The following is a 13,128-nucleotide window of genomic DNA, read 5'->3' as shown; positions in this document are numbered from 1 at the left end:
GGCAGGCAAACATTTAAGAGGGGCAGCTTTGCTTTTTGTTTTGGTAAAGGGGCAAAAGATTGTTCCCTGTGTAATGGGTAGCTCGGAGTGCGGAGCATTATAAAACCCAAGGGCACAAAGCGCCCTTTTAATGTGGATCTTAGCTGTTTGGGATTTTGATTATGCCCCAAAATACGATTGGCATGCCAAACCCCCCCCACTGCATCCAACTCCCCTCATCCCCATCCTCTGTCCACCCTTGTGTCCATTGAAAGCATTGGGTCTTGCGTGGTTTGGCAGTTAATGTGCTTGTGAATGTGAATGTTACAGTGCGGTGGTCTATACACTGCGCTATGGCTCATGATGTACTTGGACTAGCTAACAACTGCTGAGGGAGCTGTCTGCTTCCTGTATTCTGAATGTAAATGCACTGCCCTGGAGATGTACTGTGTGGAATGGAATAAAGATGCTATTTTTTTATACAAGAGAGGTACCGTGTAAAATCTCTTTGCAATCGTGTGGCCAGGAAACCTTTCTGTGCTTGTCTGTCCCATCTGGTTAACATGTGCTCTTGAAGAATGGGCCTGGGTATCAGGAGGACATTGTATAATCTCACTCAGTCCACTCAGCGTAGAGACTCTTCTTACTGATTCATCCCAACTCTTTGGACAGAAATCCTGATCCAAGTGTACAATTTGAAGCTTGACCGCACTCTTTCCTCTTGATGTTGCCCTTCCAAAAAGAAAAGTTGCTTTCTAACTCCCTACCTTCCTCCAGTGAAGTAGCAGTGAAACAGGATCCACCTGGATAAACATCATGGACTCAGGAAACCCCAGTGTCCTGTTCCTGTCAGGAGCTTGCTACCTCCTGCCAAACGCCATCTGACTCATCCTCGCCTGTTAGTCCCAGAGATACAGAGCCACATTTCACAGGCTGTGTCCAGTGTCACGAACCTTGGGGATGCTCCTATTGTTCAATCGGCCATTTTGTAGCCATATTATTGTGTCTTCTTACCCTGGTGCCCCAGGTTTTTCATTACTTAAACACAAACTGCAGGTGCAGAATTTAAAATACATACTTTCCTCAACTCCACTCTGGTTCTTTTTCCTATTTTCTTAAATTTGTTCCTCAGGTTACCATTCCTCCTGTCAGTGGAAACAGTTTCTCCTTATCTATTCATTTGAACATTTTGATGAAATCTTCCCGTAACTCTCTCTGTTCAAAGTTAATCCTCGCTGCCTCAGTTGCCTGATTTAACCTGAGGCCTGTGTGCCTGGGATTCCCAGTTGCCCCATTTAACTTGAGACCTGTGTCCCATGAACTCCCTTTTGCCGCATTTAACTTGAGGCTTGTGTCCATGGAACCCCCAGTTGCTCCATTTAATTTGAGGCCTGTGTCCCTGGGACCACCAGTTGCTCCGTTTAGAACATAGAAAAATACAGCACAGAACAGGCCCTTCGGCCCACGATGTTGTGCCAAACTTTTGTCCTAGATTAAGAACAAATTAATCTACACCCCATCATTCTACCGTAATCCATATACCTATCCAATAGCCGCTTGAAGGTCCCTAATGTTTCCGATTCAACTACTTCCACAGGCAGTGCATTCCATGCCCCCACTACTCTCTGGGTAAAGAACCTACCTCTGACATCCCCCCTATATCTTCCACCATTCACCTTATATTTATGTCCCCTTGTAATGGTTTGTTCTACCCGGGGAAAAAGTCTCTGACTGTGTACTCTATCTATTCCCCTGATCATCTTATAAACCTCTATCAAGTCGCCCCTCATCCTTCTCCGTTCTAATGAGAAAAGGCTGAGCACCCTCAACCTTTCCTCATAAGACCAACTCTCCATTCCAGGCAACATCCTGGTAAATCTCCTTTGCACCTTTTCCAAAGCTTCCACATCCTTTCTAAAATGAGGTGACCAGAACTGCACACAGTACTCCAAATGTGGCCTGACCAAGGTTTTGTACAGCTGCATCATCACCTTACGGCTCATTAAATTCAATCCCTCTGCTAATGAACGCTAGCACACCATAGGCCTTCTTCACAGCTCTATCCACTTGAGTGGCAACTTTCAAAGATCTATGAACATGGACCCCAAGATCTCTCTGCTCCTCCACATTGCCAAGAACCCTACCATTAACCCTGAATTCTGCATTCATATTTGTCCTTCCAAAATGGACAACCTCACACTTTTCAGGGTTAAACTCCATCTGCCACTTCTCAGCCCAGCTCTGCATCCTATCTATGTTTCCCTGCAGCCGACAACAGCCCTCCCCACTATCCACAACACCACCAATCTTCGTATCGTCTGCAAATTTACTGACCCACCCTTCAACTCCCTCATCCAAGTCATTAATGAAAATCACAAACAGCAGAGGACCCAGAACTGATCCCTGCGGTACGCCACTGGTAACTGGGCTCCAGGCTGAATATTTGCCATCCACCACCACTCTCTGTCTTCTATCGGTTAGCCAGTTCGTTATCCAACTGGCCAAATTTCCCACTATCCCATGCCTCTGCATAAGCCTACCATGGGGAACCTTATTAAATGCCTTACTAAAATCAATGTACACCACATCCACTGCTTTACCTTCATCCACGTGCTTGGTCATCTCCTCAAAGAATTCAATAAGACTTGTGAGGCAAAACCTACCCCTCACAAATCCGTGCTGACTATCCCTAATCAAGCAGTGTCTTTCCAGATGCTCAGAAATCCTATCCCTCAGTACCCTTTCCATTACTTTGCCTACCACCTAAGTAAGACTAACTGGTCTGTAATTCCCAGGGTTATCCCTATTCCCTTTTTTGAACAGGGGCACGACATTCGCCACTGTCTAATCCCCTGGTATCACCCTTGTTGACAGTGAGGACGAAAAGATCATTGCCAACGGCTCTGCAATTTCATCTCTTCCCATAGAATCCTTGGATATATCCCGTCAGGCCCGGGGGACCTGTCTATCCTCAAGTTTTTCAAAATGCCCAACACATCTTCCTTCCTAACAAGTATCTCCTCGAGCTTACCAGTCTGTTTCACACTGTCCTCTCCAACAATATGGTTCCTCTCATTCGTAAATACTGAAGAAAAGTACTCATTCAAGACTTCTCCTATCTCTTCTGACTCAATACACAATCTCCCGCTACTGTCCTTGATCGGACCCACCCTCTCTCTAGTCATTCTCATATTTCTCACATATGTGTAAAAGGCCTTGGGGTTTTCCTTGATTCTACCTGACAAAGCTTTTTCATGCCCTCTCTTAGCTCTCCTATTCCCTTTTTTCAGTTCCCTCCTGGCTATCTTGTATCCCTCAAGCGCCCTGTCTGAACCTTGTTTCCTCAGCCTTACATAAGTATCCTTCTTCCTCTTAACAAGACATTAAACCTCTCTTGTCAACCATGGTTCCCTCACTCGACCATCTCTTCCCTGCCTGACAGGGACACGTAATATCTGTTCCTTGAACAAGTTCCACATTTCAATTGCGTCCTTCCCTGACAGCCTATGTTCCCAACTTATGCACTTCAGGTGTTGTCTGACAGCATCGTATTTACCCTTCCCCCAATTGTAAACCTTGCCCTGTTGCACGCACCTATCAAGTTTAACTTGAGGCCTGTATCCTTGGGACCCCCAGTTGCTCCATTTAACTTGAGGCCTGTATCCCTGGGACCCCCAGTTGCTCCATTTAATTTGAGACCTGTGTCCCTGGGACCCCTAGTTGCTCCAAGTAACTGCTGTGTCCCTGGGACTGTAAATCACTTTTGCACCCTCTCCAAAGTGTGGTGTCTAGCATTGGCACGATACTCCAGTTCTGGCCCAAGTTACTGGGCTATGTATGATCTCCTCTCACCTTTTTTCCCTAATTAAGCTTCTTGCAATAGTTACTATTCTCAAATACAAACAGAAAGTGCTCCAAAAGCTCAGCAGGTCTGGCAGGATCTGAGGAGAGTGAAAGCGAGTTAGCATTTTGACTCCAATAGACTTTCCAGCTCTGATGGTGAACTGAACATAGATCCACACCGATATCCTCAATACTGTCCACAGGAAGTGCAGTCTGAAATTTCCTTTTCTCCAAGGGAACTGACAGCTCAGTGTTACTCCATTTGATGTTATGAAAATCTTGGCTGAGAAGATTATAGAGACTGAGCCTTTATTTGTGGGTTTTTTGGAAAGGGTGGAAAAGGCAGGAATTGTGCAAATACAGGTGACCAGGCTGGGCTAGCATGCTGCATTATAATATTCGGAGGAAAAACCAGTTCAAATAGTCAAAGACTGGTGCTGCTGGTACCAGTACTACTGGAGTTCCATTTTCTAGTCTCCAGAACCAGTTCAGACAAGTTTTACCATTTACCAGTTTTACAGATCCTTACTCGGTGTGTTGGAGGATGTTCATGCAGGTATAGGTGTTTGATGGTGAAATGGAGAGTGTATTGGAATGACCCACCTCTTCAAAGGTTCCCCCCAGCACTGAATTGCTCCAATGCACATGACACGCAAGGCTTTGCATCCACTAATGGTAACCATGGTAATTCGCATATGCATGCTTCCAGTTCACTATGGCGTTAACAAGGGCAGTTATAAAAGATGGTGGAGAGACTGGACATGCGGTTGGACACAGATCAGAGTAGGTGACCCCCATAAGGCCTCGGGGTTCACACTAATCAATAACCTGAGAACACTACATTGGCTTGTACACAGACGGGCATTACTGCGGAAATAAGGAGCATCCCAGGCGGTCAGGGCCAATCAAACAGATGGACTGAAAAATGGAGCTTGGCTTATCAATGGTGGAAGTGTAGTGTTCTAAGCAGCTTGGATGAGTGTCCGCTAGCAAGGGGCCAAGATGGAAGATTACTGGTCAGTTAGTGAAGAGTTCCAGCCTATCAGAACCTGGTATCAACAATTCTAAACCGAGTCTCTGGGGTGATTTCTCAAGGGGAATGTGGCCATTAACGGGTGTAAACTATTCTGATCACATTTACTGTGTGGTTCTCAGTATGCCCCCTTCATGAGGATACCAGCAAAGGATTGAAAAAGGGATCGTCATAGAGGATTCCAGAACTTAGCAATGGGAATTATGAGAAAAGATGCAGTTTAGTTTGTTAAAGTATTGAGGGATGTTGCAACCAAGGCTGGTAAAATGGAGTTAAAATAGAGAAACTACCATGATCTAGACAAATAGTGGAACAGATTTGAGGGGTTGAGTGATCTCCTACTGTACAACCATTGAATGTCATTTTATTGGGGAATGGATTACAATTCAGTCTTCAAATTTGCTGAGGGTCACATATTAAAGATGGTTTATTTGGCTTGCACTCATCTTGTTTAAAATATAGGTCAATAGGTTTATATCAGCTAGTTAATGACTTCTGTGTTTATAAAATTGGCCAGGCATTACAAACACCATAAGACCATAAGACATAAGAGCAGAATTAGGCCACTCGGTCCATCGAGTCCGCTCTGCCATTTAATCATGGCTGATATTTTTTCTCATCCCCCATTCTCCTGCCTTCGCCCCATAAACCTTGATCCCCTTATTAATCAACACACCAGTCTCTTGATCTGTATGTGTGCTTGTATATGTTGGATTGGCCTTGATGGAATTTTCTCATTTCTATTACAGGGAGAGAAATGATCTCCAGTGATGCTGAAGGGGCCCAATTCGAGCCCAATGGGGAAGCTGACTCCTATATTTACAGCAAAGGTAAACTGGATTTGAGGGCCTCACCTGCGATAACTTTGCCCAATGGCAGTCAGCCAACTCACCTGATGGGACTTTGCGCAAGTGCCATTGAAAGGATCTCCCAAAAAGCTTGACAGTCAAATAATTATTTTTGAAGTGTTGTAATGCCAGGAAACGCAGCAATCAATTTATCCACAATAAGGTCCCACAAACAGCATTGAAATAAATGACCAGATCATCTAGTTTTAGTGCTGGTTGGTTGAGGAATAAATATTGACCAAGAGGCTGGGGAAGAGCACCCCTGAAAAAGAGTGACATGGGACCCTTTCCATTCACCTGAGAGGAGACAGGTGGGTGAGTTCTCCACCTCCCAAGCCGTATGTTTCTTGGCGGTGCGCCGTCACTGGCAGTGGGATTCTCCATTCCCGCCGCTGGCCAATGAGATTTTCCATTGTAGCCACCCCACACCGCTGGGAAACCCACAGGCAGGGGTGTACTGCCGGCGAAATGGAGAATTCCGCTGGCTAAGAATTCACCCCAGGACCTCAGTTTAGACATAGACATAGAACATACAGTGCAGAAGGAGGCCATTCAGCCCATCGAGTCTGCACCAACCCACTTAAGCCATCACTTCCACCCTATCCCCGTAACCCAATAACCCCTCCTAACCTTTTTGGACTATAAGGGGAAATTTAGCATGGCCAATCCACCTGACCTGCACGTCTTTGGACTGTGGGAGGAAACCGGAGCACCCGGAGGAACCCACGCAGACACGGGGAGAACGAACAGACTCCACACAGACAGTGACCGAGCGGGGAATCGAACCTGGGACCCTGGCGCTGTGAAGCCACAGTGCTATCCACTTGCACTACCATACTTCCCATGAGTTTAACATCTCATCCAAAAGGCAGCAAGCACCTCCAACAGTGCAGCAGTCTTTCAGTACTGACCAAAGAGAAACAGCCTGGATTTTATGTTCAGGTCCCGGAAGTAGGACCAGTGACCCCTGGTTGCAGGTTTATGTAGATGTTGCTTTCATCAGCTTTCTCTCGAATTTGTTCATTCTGAAGTACAAATGGAAATATTTGAAGTAAAATGAGGATCGAAAACTTTATTCACTCGTACAGGGTCATTTTCTTCCTCCATTTTGACCCTTCTTTCCTTCTCAATGCTGTCCATTACTCAAGGCGCACTGCTCCTGTGTAAACATAGGACTCCATAAATATGGAGACTATGGAGATACAACTACTTGCATACAGTAATAAGTACATAGGTAATTTATTCCCCTAATTTGTTGAGGCTCAGATGAACACAAGTGTTCAAGCCAGCCGATCTTTTGTTTGGACTCTACCAAAACACTCTTCAGAATTGCTATCTGAACCTTGAACTCCCAATTTGAATACATTTCAGGAAAATGACTGCATGGAATTGTCTACTTAAAATGTAGAGAAATAAACACTGAGGGAAATATAATAGGAGCACATTGCACTGCCTGTTTTCAGTTAAGGAAGCTCTTTATAAACTTCCACAGGGCATCTACTTGACCTCGTTAGCATCCCATTCTCAGTGGCACTGCAGACAATATCACCCATTTATGGCCATGCTTCCTGTTTGTTACTCCATGATTCTTTTCAACCATTTCAGCCATACTGGTGTCTTACTAAGCTACATCAAAATGGTTTGAAGCAGCAGTTGGCAATCTGCAGCTTGGGGCCACATGAGGCCCATCTGGGCTCTGAGTGTGGCCCATGAGACATAGAACAGTACAGCACAGAACAGGCCCTTCGGCCCTCAATGTTGTGCCGAGCCATGATCACCCTACTCAAACCCACGTATCCACCCTATACCCGTAACCCAACAACACCCCCCTTAACCTTACTTTCATTAGGACACTACGGGCAATTTAGCATGGCCAATCCACCTAACCCGCACATCTTTGGACTGTGGGAGGAAACCGGAGCACCCGGAGGAAACCCACGCACACAGGGGGAGGACGTGCAGACTCCACACAGACAGTGACCCAGCCGGGAATCGAACCTGGGACCCTGGAGCTGTGAAGCATTTATGCTAACCACCATGCTACCCTGCTGCCCCTCCATTTTATTGACCGTTGCATGTTGTCTATGCACAGCGTTTGCCACATTCCTCTGATTTACATCTATGTAGTTTTTGTTTTTCCTGGTGTGACTGAAGTGATTTGCATGTAAAGCCAGGGCTAGTGAAGTGAGGTGTTTGCTGATTGTTCACAACATTAACTGAGAGAGCCATGGGCTCCCTCTGCATCCAAAGTATAAATATTTCTTTTCATTTTTACCATTTGAAGTTAATGATAGCTCCAGTAAATGATTAAACATTTTCTATAACTCATTATGAAATATTTGGCATATATTAAATATATTTCATCTTATTCATTGGGCCATGATTCTATGGTTAGTGAACAAGCCTGATTTCAATCTTGCAGCCCACTGAGATGAAGGTGGGAACCACTCATGTGGCCCATTCACTAGACTAGGTTGCCCATCACTGGTTTAAAGGCGCACCAATAACCCTGCTAAATATGAATCTAGAACCTCTTATATGCTGCTTCTGTCACACGGGACACCACAATGAGGACCAATGGCTTGTCCCAAGGTTTAGTGCTCCACAGTCACTGCCTGGCTGAAGATCCTCTCGCTCAACAAAACCAGGGATCAGTCTTGGAGTTTTCCTAATCTAACTCTGGGCTCACATCTTCTTCACACCTACCCTATGAAACCCTTTCATAATCTCAAAAAACCTCTATCAGGTCGTTCCTCAATTTTCTCTATTCTTGAGAAAAGAGTCCCAGCCTGTTCAATCTTTTACGATTGATATAACTTTTCAGTTCTGGTATGAATCTAGTAAATCTTTTCTGCACCTTCTCCAATGTACACGCCCCCCCCCCCCCCCCCCCCCCCCCCCCACCTCCTTCCTTTTTATTGTATGGAGGCCGGAAGTGTTGGCTGTCCTCCAAGTGTGGCTTAACCAAGGTTCTACACACATTTATTTGGATCAACTAAATCTCAGCCTCAGTGGATTTTATAAAAAAGATATTCTGTTCATTCTCAAGATATGGGCGTTGTTGGCTAGACCAGCATTTAATGTGCGCCCTGCAATGCCCTTGAGAAGTAGCGGTGAACAGCTTTCTTGAACCTCTGCGGTGAAGATAAGCGTACAATGCTGCTGGATAGTAATGATGAAGAAACAGTGATAGATGTCCAAGTAAGGATGGTTTGGACTTTTTTTTTAAATAAATATATTTAGAGTACCCAATTCATTTTTTCCAATTAAGTGGCAATTTAGAGTGGCCAATCCACCTACCCTGCACATCTTTGGGTGGTGGGGGTGAGACCCACGCAAACACGGGGAGAATGTGCAAACTCGACACGGACAATGACCCAGAGCCGGGATTGAACCTGGGACCTCGTGCCGTGAGGCAGCTGTGCTACCCACTGCGCCACTGTGCTGCCTGGATGGTTTGGGCTTTTGGCTCCTATTTTGGGCTCCTACTTCCCTTGCCCTTCTAGGTGGCAGAGGTTGCAGGATTTGGAGGTTCTTTTGAAGGATCCTTTCCAAATTGCTGCAGTGCATCTTGTAAATAGACTATTGCATAATACACACAATTCAACATTACCGAAGTTGTACCAAAATTGGATATGTTCGCAGTTGGAAAGTAGTCTTATAAAAATGCAACAATTTAATAATTACTTCTGTTGTGTTGCAGATGTGGGATCTGACTTGAATGCGTGGAAAGATGGAGATTCGAGTACAGTAGTGCCCTCTGATGGGATGTCAGTTACCCCAACATCTGGAAAAGACAAGAACTGGCTCTACTCCCTGGACCCAATCCTGGTTACTATCATCGTCATGAGCTCAGTGGGGGTCCTTCTTGGTGCAGTCTGTGCTGGGCTCTTACTGTACTGCACTTGCTCCTATGCCGGCCTTTCGAGCCGGAGCTCCACCACACTGGAGAACTACAACTTCGAACTCTACGACGGGATCAAGCACAAAGTGAAGATGAACCAGCAGAAATGCTGCTCAGAGGCATGATCATAATGGGAGAGAGAAAGGCCTTTTTAAAAATTGTCAGTAACAAACAAGAGGATGCAGCAAGTAATCGTAATCATTTTCATTCAGAACCAGCCACACTTCTCCCTCCAAGTTAAATGAGGGGGGGTTATCAAGAACCTCTTGAAGTCAGCACTAAAAAGCCTTAACCTGACTATTTTCCCAAGGATATGAGCCATCATTACTCCCCTGACTGAGAACTTTGGGATGAAGTAAGAGTAGGCCGACTGAGGCCTCATTTTGGCATTACTTCTGGTGACCATGATGAGGTTTATTCTGTTTCGTGCTGTGAAGAGAAGCCTCATTTCCTTCAAACTAGCCACAATGCTGGCTTGCTGTGCCATATGTAGCTTTACCGTGTTTACTTCTTGTCCTTCTGCTGATCCAACAGTTGGAGCCTCCAACAGTTCGCTGGCTCTGAAACTGGAAGAGAATTCAAGATGGCTGACGCCTCAAACTAGTACCTTCGGGGGCCAGTGGCGCTGCTTGAAAGATGAGGCCCACAGTTTCCTCATCTGTTGGTGAGAGGCAAACTTCAACCATTTAAGCAGAGCTTAAAAGAAATTATGGACTATATGCAGAGTGCCTTTGGACAAGTGTAATCTATTAGCAGTGGCAGATTAGTATTCACATGCCTCCTGTCTGTGACAGGAGAATGTTTTATTGGGCACTATCTTTGATGCCTACACAGTGTCTGTTGATGTCAGAGGACTTTATCTATAATTATTTAATATACAGTGTATTGATTTTCCAGACACGGTTTTCTCCTGTCTTGGAAAGGGGGAGAGAGATGAGGGTAAAATACTTTTTTTTATTTCCAGGGGAGTGTCTTAGGGGCAGGAGATGTAAAGAAACACTGAATGACAATGGCTTTATTTGGAGGTGGTTGGGAGATTTTTTATTTTTTTTTAAATCCTGGCTAGAATTACAAGGAACAGTTTCTTGAGTGCTAAATACCACTGGGCTGCTTTGTAAGGTGAGCCAAGCTGTTTAAACCAACCCATCCATTACTAGAAACATCTGACAAGCCTAGAAAGGCTGAATCAGCCAGTAAAACTTTTTTTTGGAGAAAAAAAAGCAATGATTAAAAAAAGATGAGAATAAATGCTGACTTTTTGAATACTGGCTTTGTAATGGTGTTACTTGGCAGTGGTTCAGTTGATGCTATTCAGAGCTTTCAAAGGTTTTTTTTTTGTTGAACGTGAATTAGCATCAGATGATCCAGTATCCCCTCTTCCCTCCCCCCACCCCCACCTTCATTCTTACAATATTTCTTTTTGATCTTTCTTTGGGTACGCTGTTGGCAGTGAGCTCCCCTTCAGGTTTATCTGAAATCTGGCTCCCTTCGCCTCCTTCCCATTCTAGAGAGGTGAACCATACAGGTGTCCCCAGCTTGAGCTGCTGGACAGCAAACAGGAACTGGAGTCGGGGGCCATTTTTTTTCCTCCCCTACTGAACCCAGGCTTCAATTGACAAGTTATCAGCTGACTCCGTATGGCCAAGGTTTCAACAAGGGAGCTTCATAGTCTGTTTGCCGGGCGTAGACCAGGGAATGATCTCAACTCATTAGAGGGTTGGACAGTGCCAAAAGTATGTTACTTAAGGACCTTAACGTCAATACTCATTGCAGTATTGTAGGTGAACTTTGAGCCTACAAACTTTGTAGGTGAACTTTGAGCCAAGTCCCAGAGATGAAAGACCAATGTGACACCAAGCCCCTGTTCAGTTTACTATCACAAAACAGTGTAGGTAACGAGTCAGTTTGCTCCCTGACGTCACATGTGGTTTCTGCCACACTTCCAATGATGGAGGAGTAGCCACTCCAAGGAAGTTCCTGGCCAAGGTGTTTCAAATTTGTGGGGAGCATAAACTAGGGTCTGTTGGAAGAGGTACAGCACTGGGCACACTTCTTTCGATGGAATACGCGTTGTATTATATCATGTACATCTCATACACACACATATAAGTATATTTATGGTATTATGGTGTATATATGAGTGACTATGACACACGTAGACATTCATTGTGACCAACTCTTATCTAGGAGGTTCAGTTTATATCTGAAGTGGGTATTTCACGTCTGTCATGCAAGTTATGTGACTATGGTGGCCATATTATATCTTGTGGTACCCACTGTATGTAAAGTGCACATATCCCACTTGTGGTCTGTGGTGTCATTTTATTTTAACCTCACTGAAATCTTGTGGCGTAAGTGTATGTAACAATCTGGCCGTGGCACAGATCGATTCAAGAGATCCACTTGGCTCAGATGACATCTCCAACTGCTCGCCAAGTGGGAAAACGTAGGTATAGCCACACGGAGTGGTTGAGGTGTATAGCGTGGTCGGCTTTGAGGAGGAGCTGGATAAGCACCTGAGGCAAAAAAGGATGGAAGGATAGGATAACTGGGTGGGATGAAAAGCATGGGAGGAAGTTCATGTGAAGCACCAATACTGGCATAGACCAGCTGGCCCAAATACCCTGTTTCTGTGCTGTGCATTCTGTGTAGTTCTGCCACTTCTTGTATGCGTTAGCCGTACGTAATTTTTGTGATGCCATCTTGCGTTCAAGTGCTCACCTGCAGACTACATCCACACATAAAGATTCTTGTAAGCGTCTAATGGTTGTGCTGACAACAGTGTGTGTGTGTTTTTGAGGTAATTTTTAATCCGAACGGCTAGGAGGGCAGTGTCTAACCAGCAGCCCTGTGGATGTTGTGCGGTTGAGGGTTGGGGGGCAGCGGTGGGAGGAAGGAGCAGTTGTGGGGGTCCTGAGGGATGGGGCTGGGGAGGTGGTGGTCACTGTACTTGCCTGTTTTTTTTTGCGTGCGTCATTACTACTGACCCACTTCCCCTCCGGGAGGTGTTCGGCCCTCGGGCATAGATATACGTTGAGTAGAGGCTTTCTCTGAGTTGCGGTTGTCGACTGGTTTCCGTGGCTGGTGGTGAAGAGTACCACTGTCTCAACATACTGCTGGAGGCACGCACATCTCCTCGACTCCCGTGAGGACGCAAATGATTGTTTTCCTTGTAGATTTGAAATACTGTCCTAATAAAGTAATTGTAAAGGAACACTCTAGACTCTAGAAGCTGAATACATTACTGAAGAGCTATTGCCATATGATGAATGCCTCAATAAAAAAATTATCATAAAATATAGAAATGAGAAGATTTGCGCACTGAAGTGTTTTTTTTAACCACATTTAGATATTTATTGTGTGAACAATTAACAATTTGGGATCCTGCCAGTTTGCAGTTCCATTTACATGCTACACACGCACTAGTCTCTCTATAACTCTGTGGAGATGCACTTTAATTGTCAGCCTTGCATCAGTCACAGCATTCTTGTCTCGAAGTCAGGAGATCTGCCCCATTCCAG

At 45.1% G+C, this 13,128-nt stretch overlaps 1 protein-coding gene across 1 annotated transcript in view; it reads left to right on the top strand.

The window, feature by feature from the left end:
* Nucleotides 1-12,912, top strand: part of LOC119958718 (neuropilin-2-like) — a 141,606-nt gene extending 128,694 nt beyond the window's left edge. Inside the window, exons 16-17 of the mRNA XM_038787297.1 lie at nt 5,605-5,685; nt 9,407-12,912. Coding sequence (XP_038643225.1) covers nt 5,605-5,685; nt 9,407-9,732 — 407 coding nt within the window. The 3' untranslated portion in view covers nt 9,733-12,912. The remainder of the gene's footprint in view (nt 1-5,604; nt 5,686-9,406) is intronic.
* Nucleotides 12,913-13,128: the final 216 nt, after the last annotated feature.

Source organism: Scyliorhinus canicula, chromosome 2 (genome assembly GCF_902713615.1).
Source record: "Scyliorhinus canicula chromosome 2, sScyCan1.1, whole genome shotgun sequence".
In the NCBI taxonomy this organism is placed as follows: domain Eukaryota; kingdom Metazoa; phylum Chordata; class Chondrichthyes; order Carcharhiniformes; family Scyliorhinidae; genus Scyliorhinus; species Scyliorhinus canicula.
Note: the sequence above shows the minus strand (reverse complement) of the source record. Positions and strands in the feature narration are given on the sequence as shown.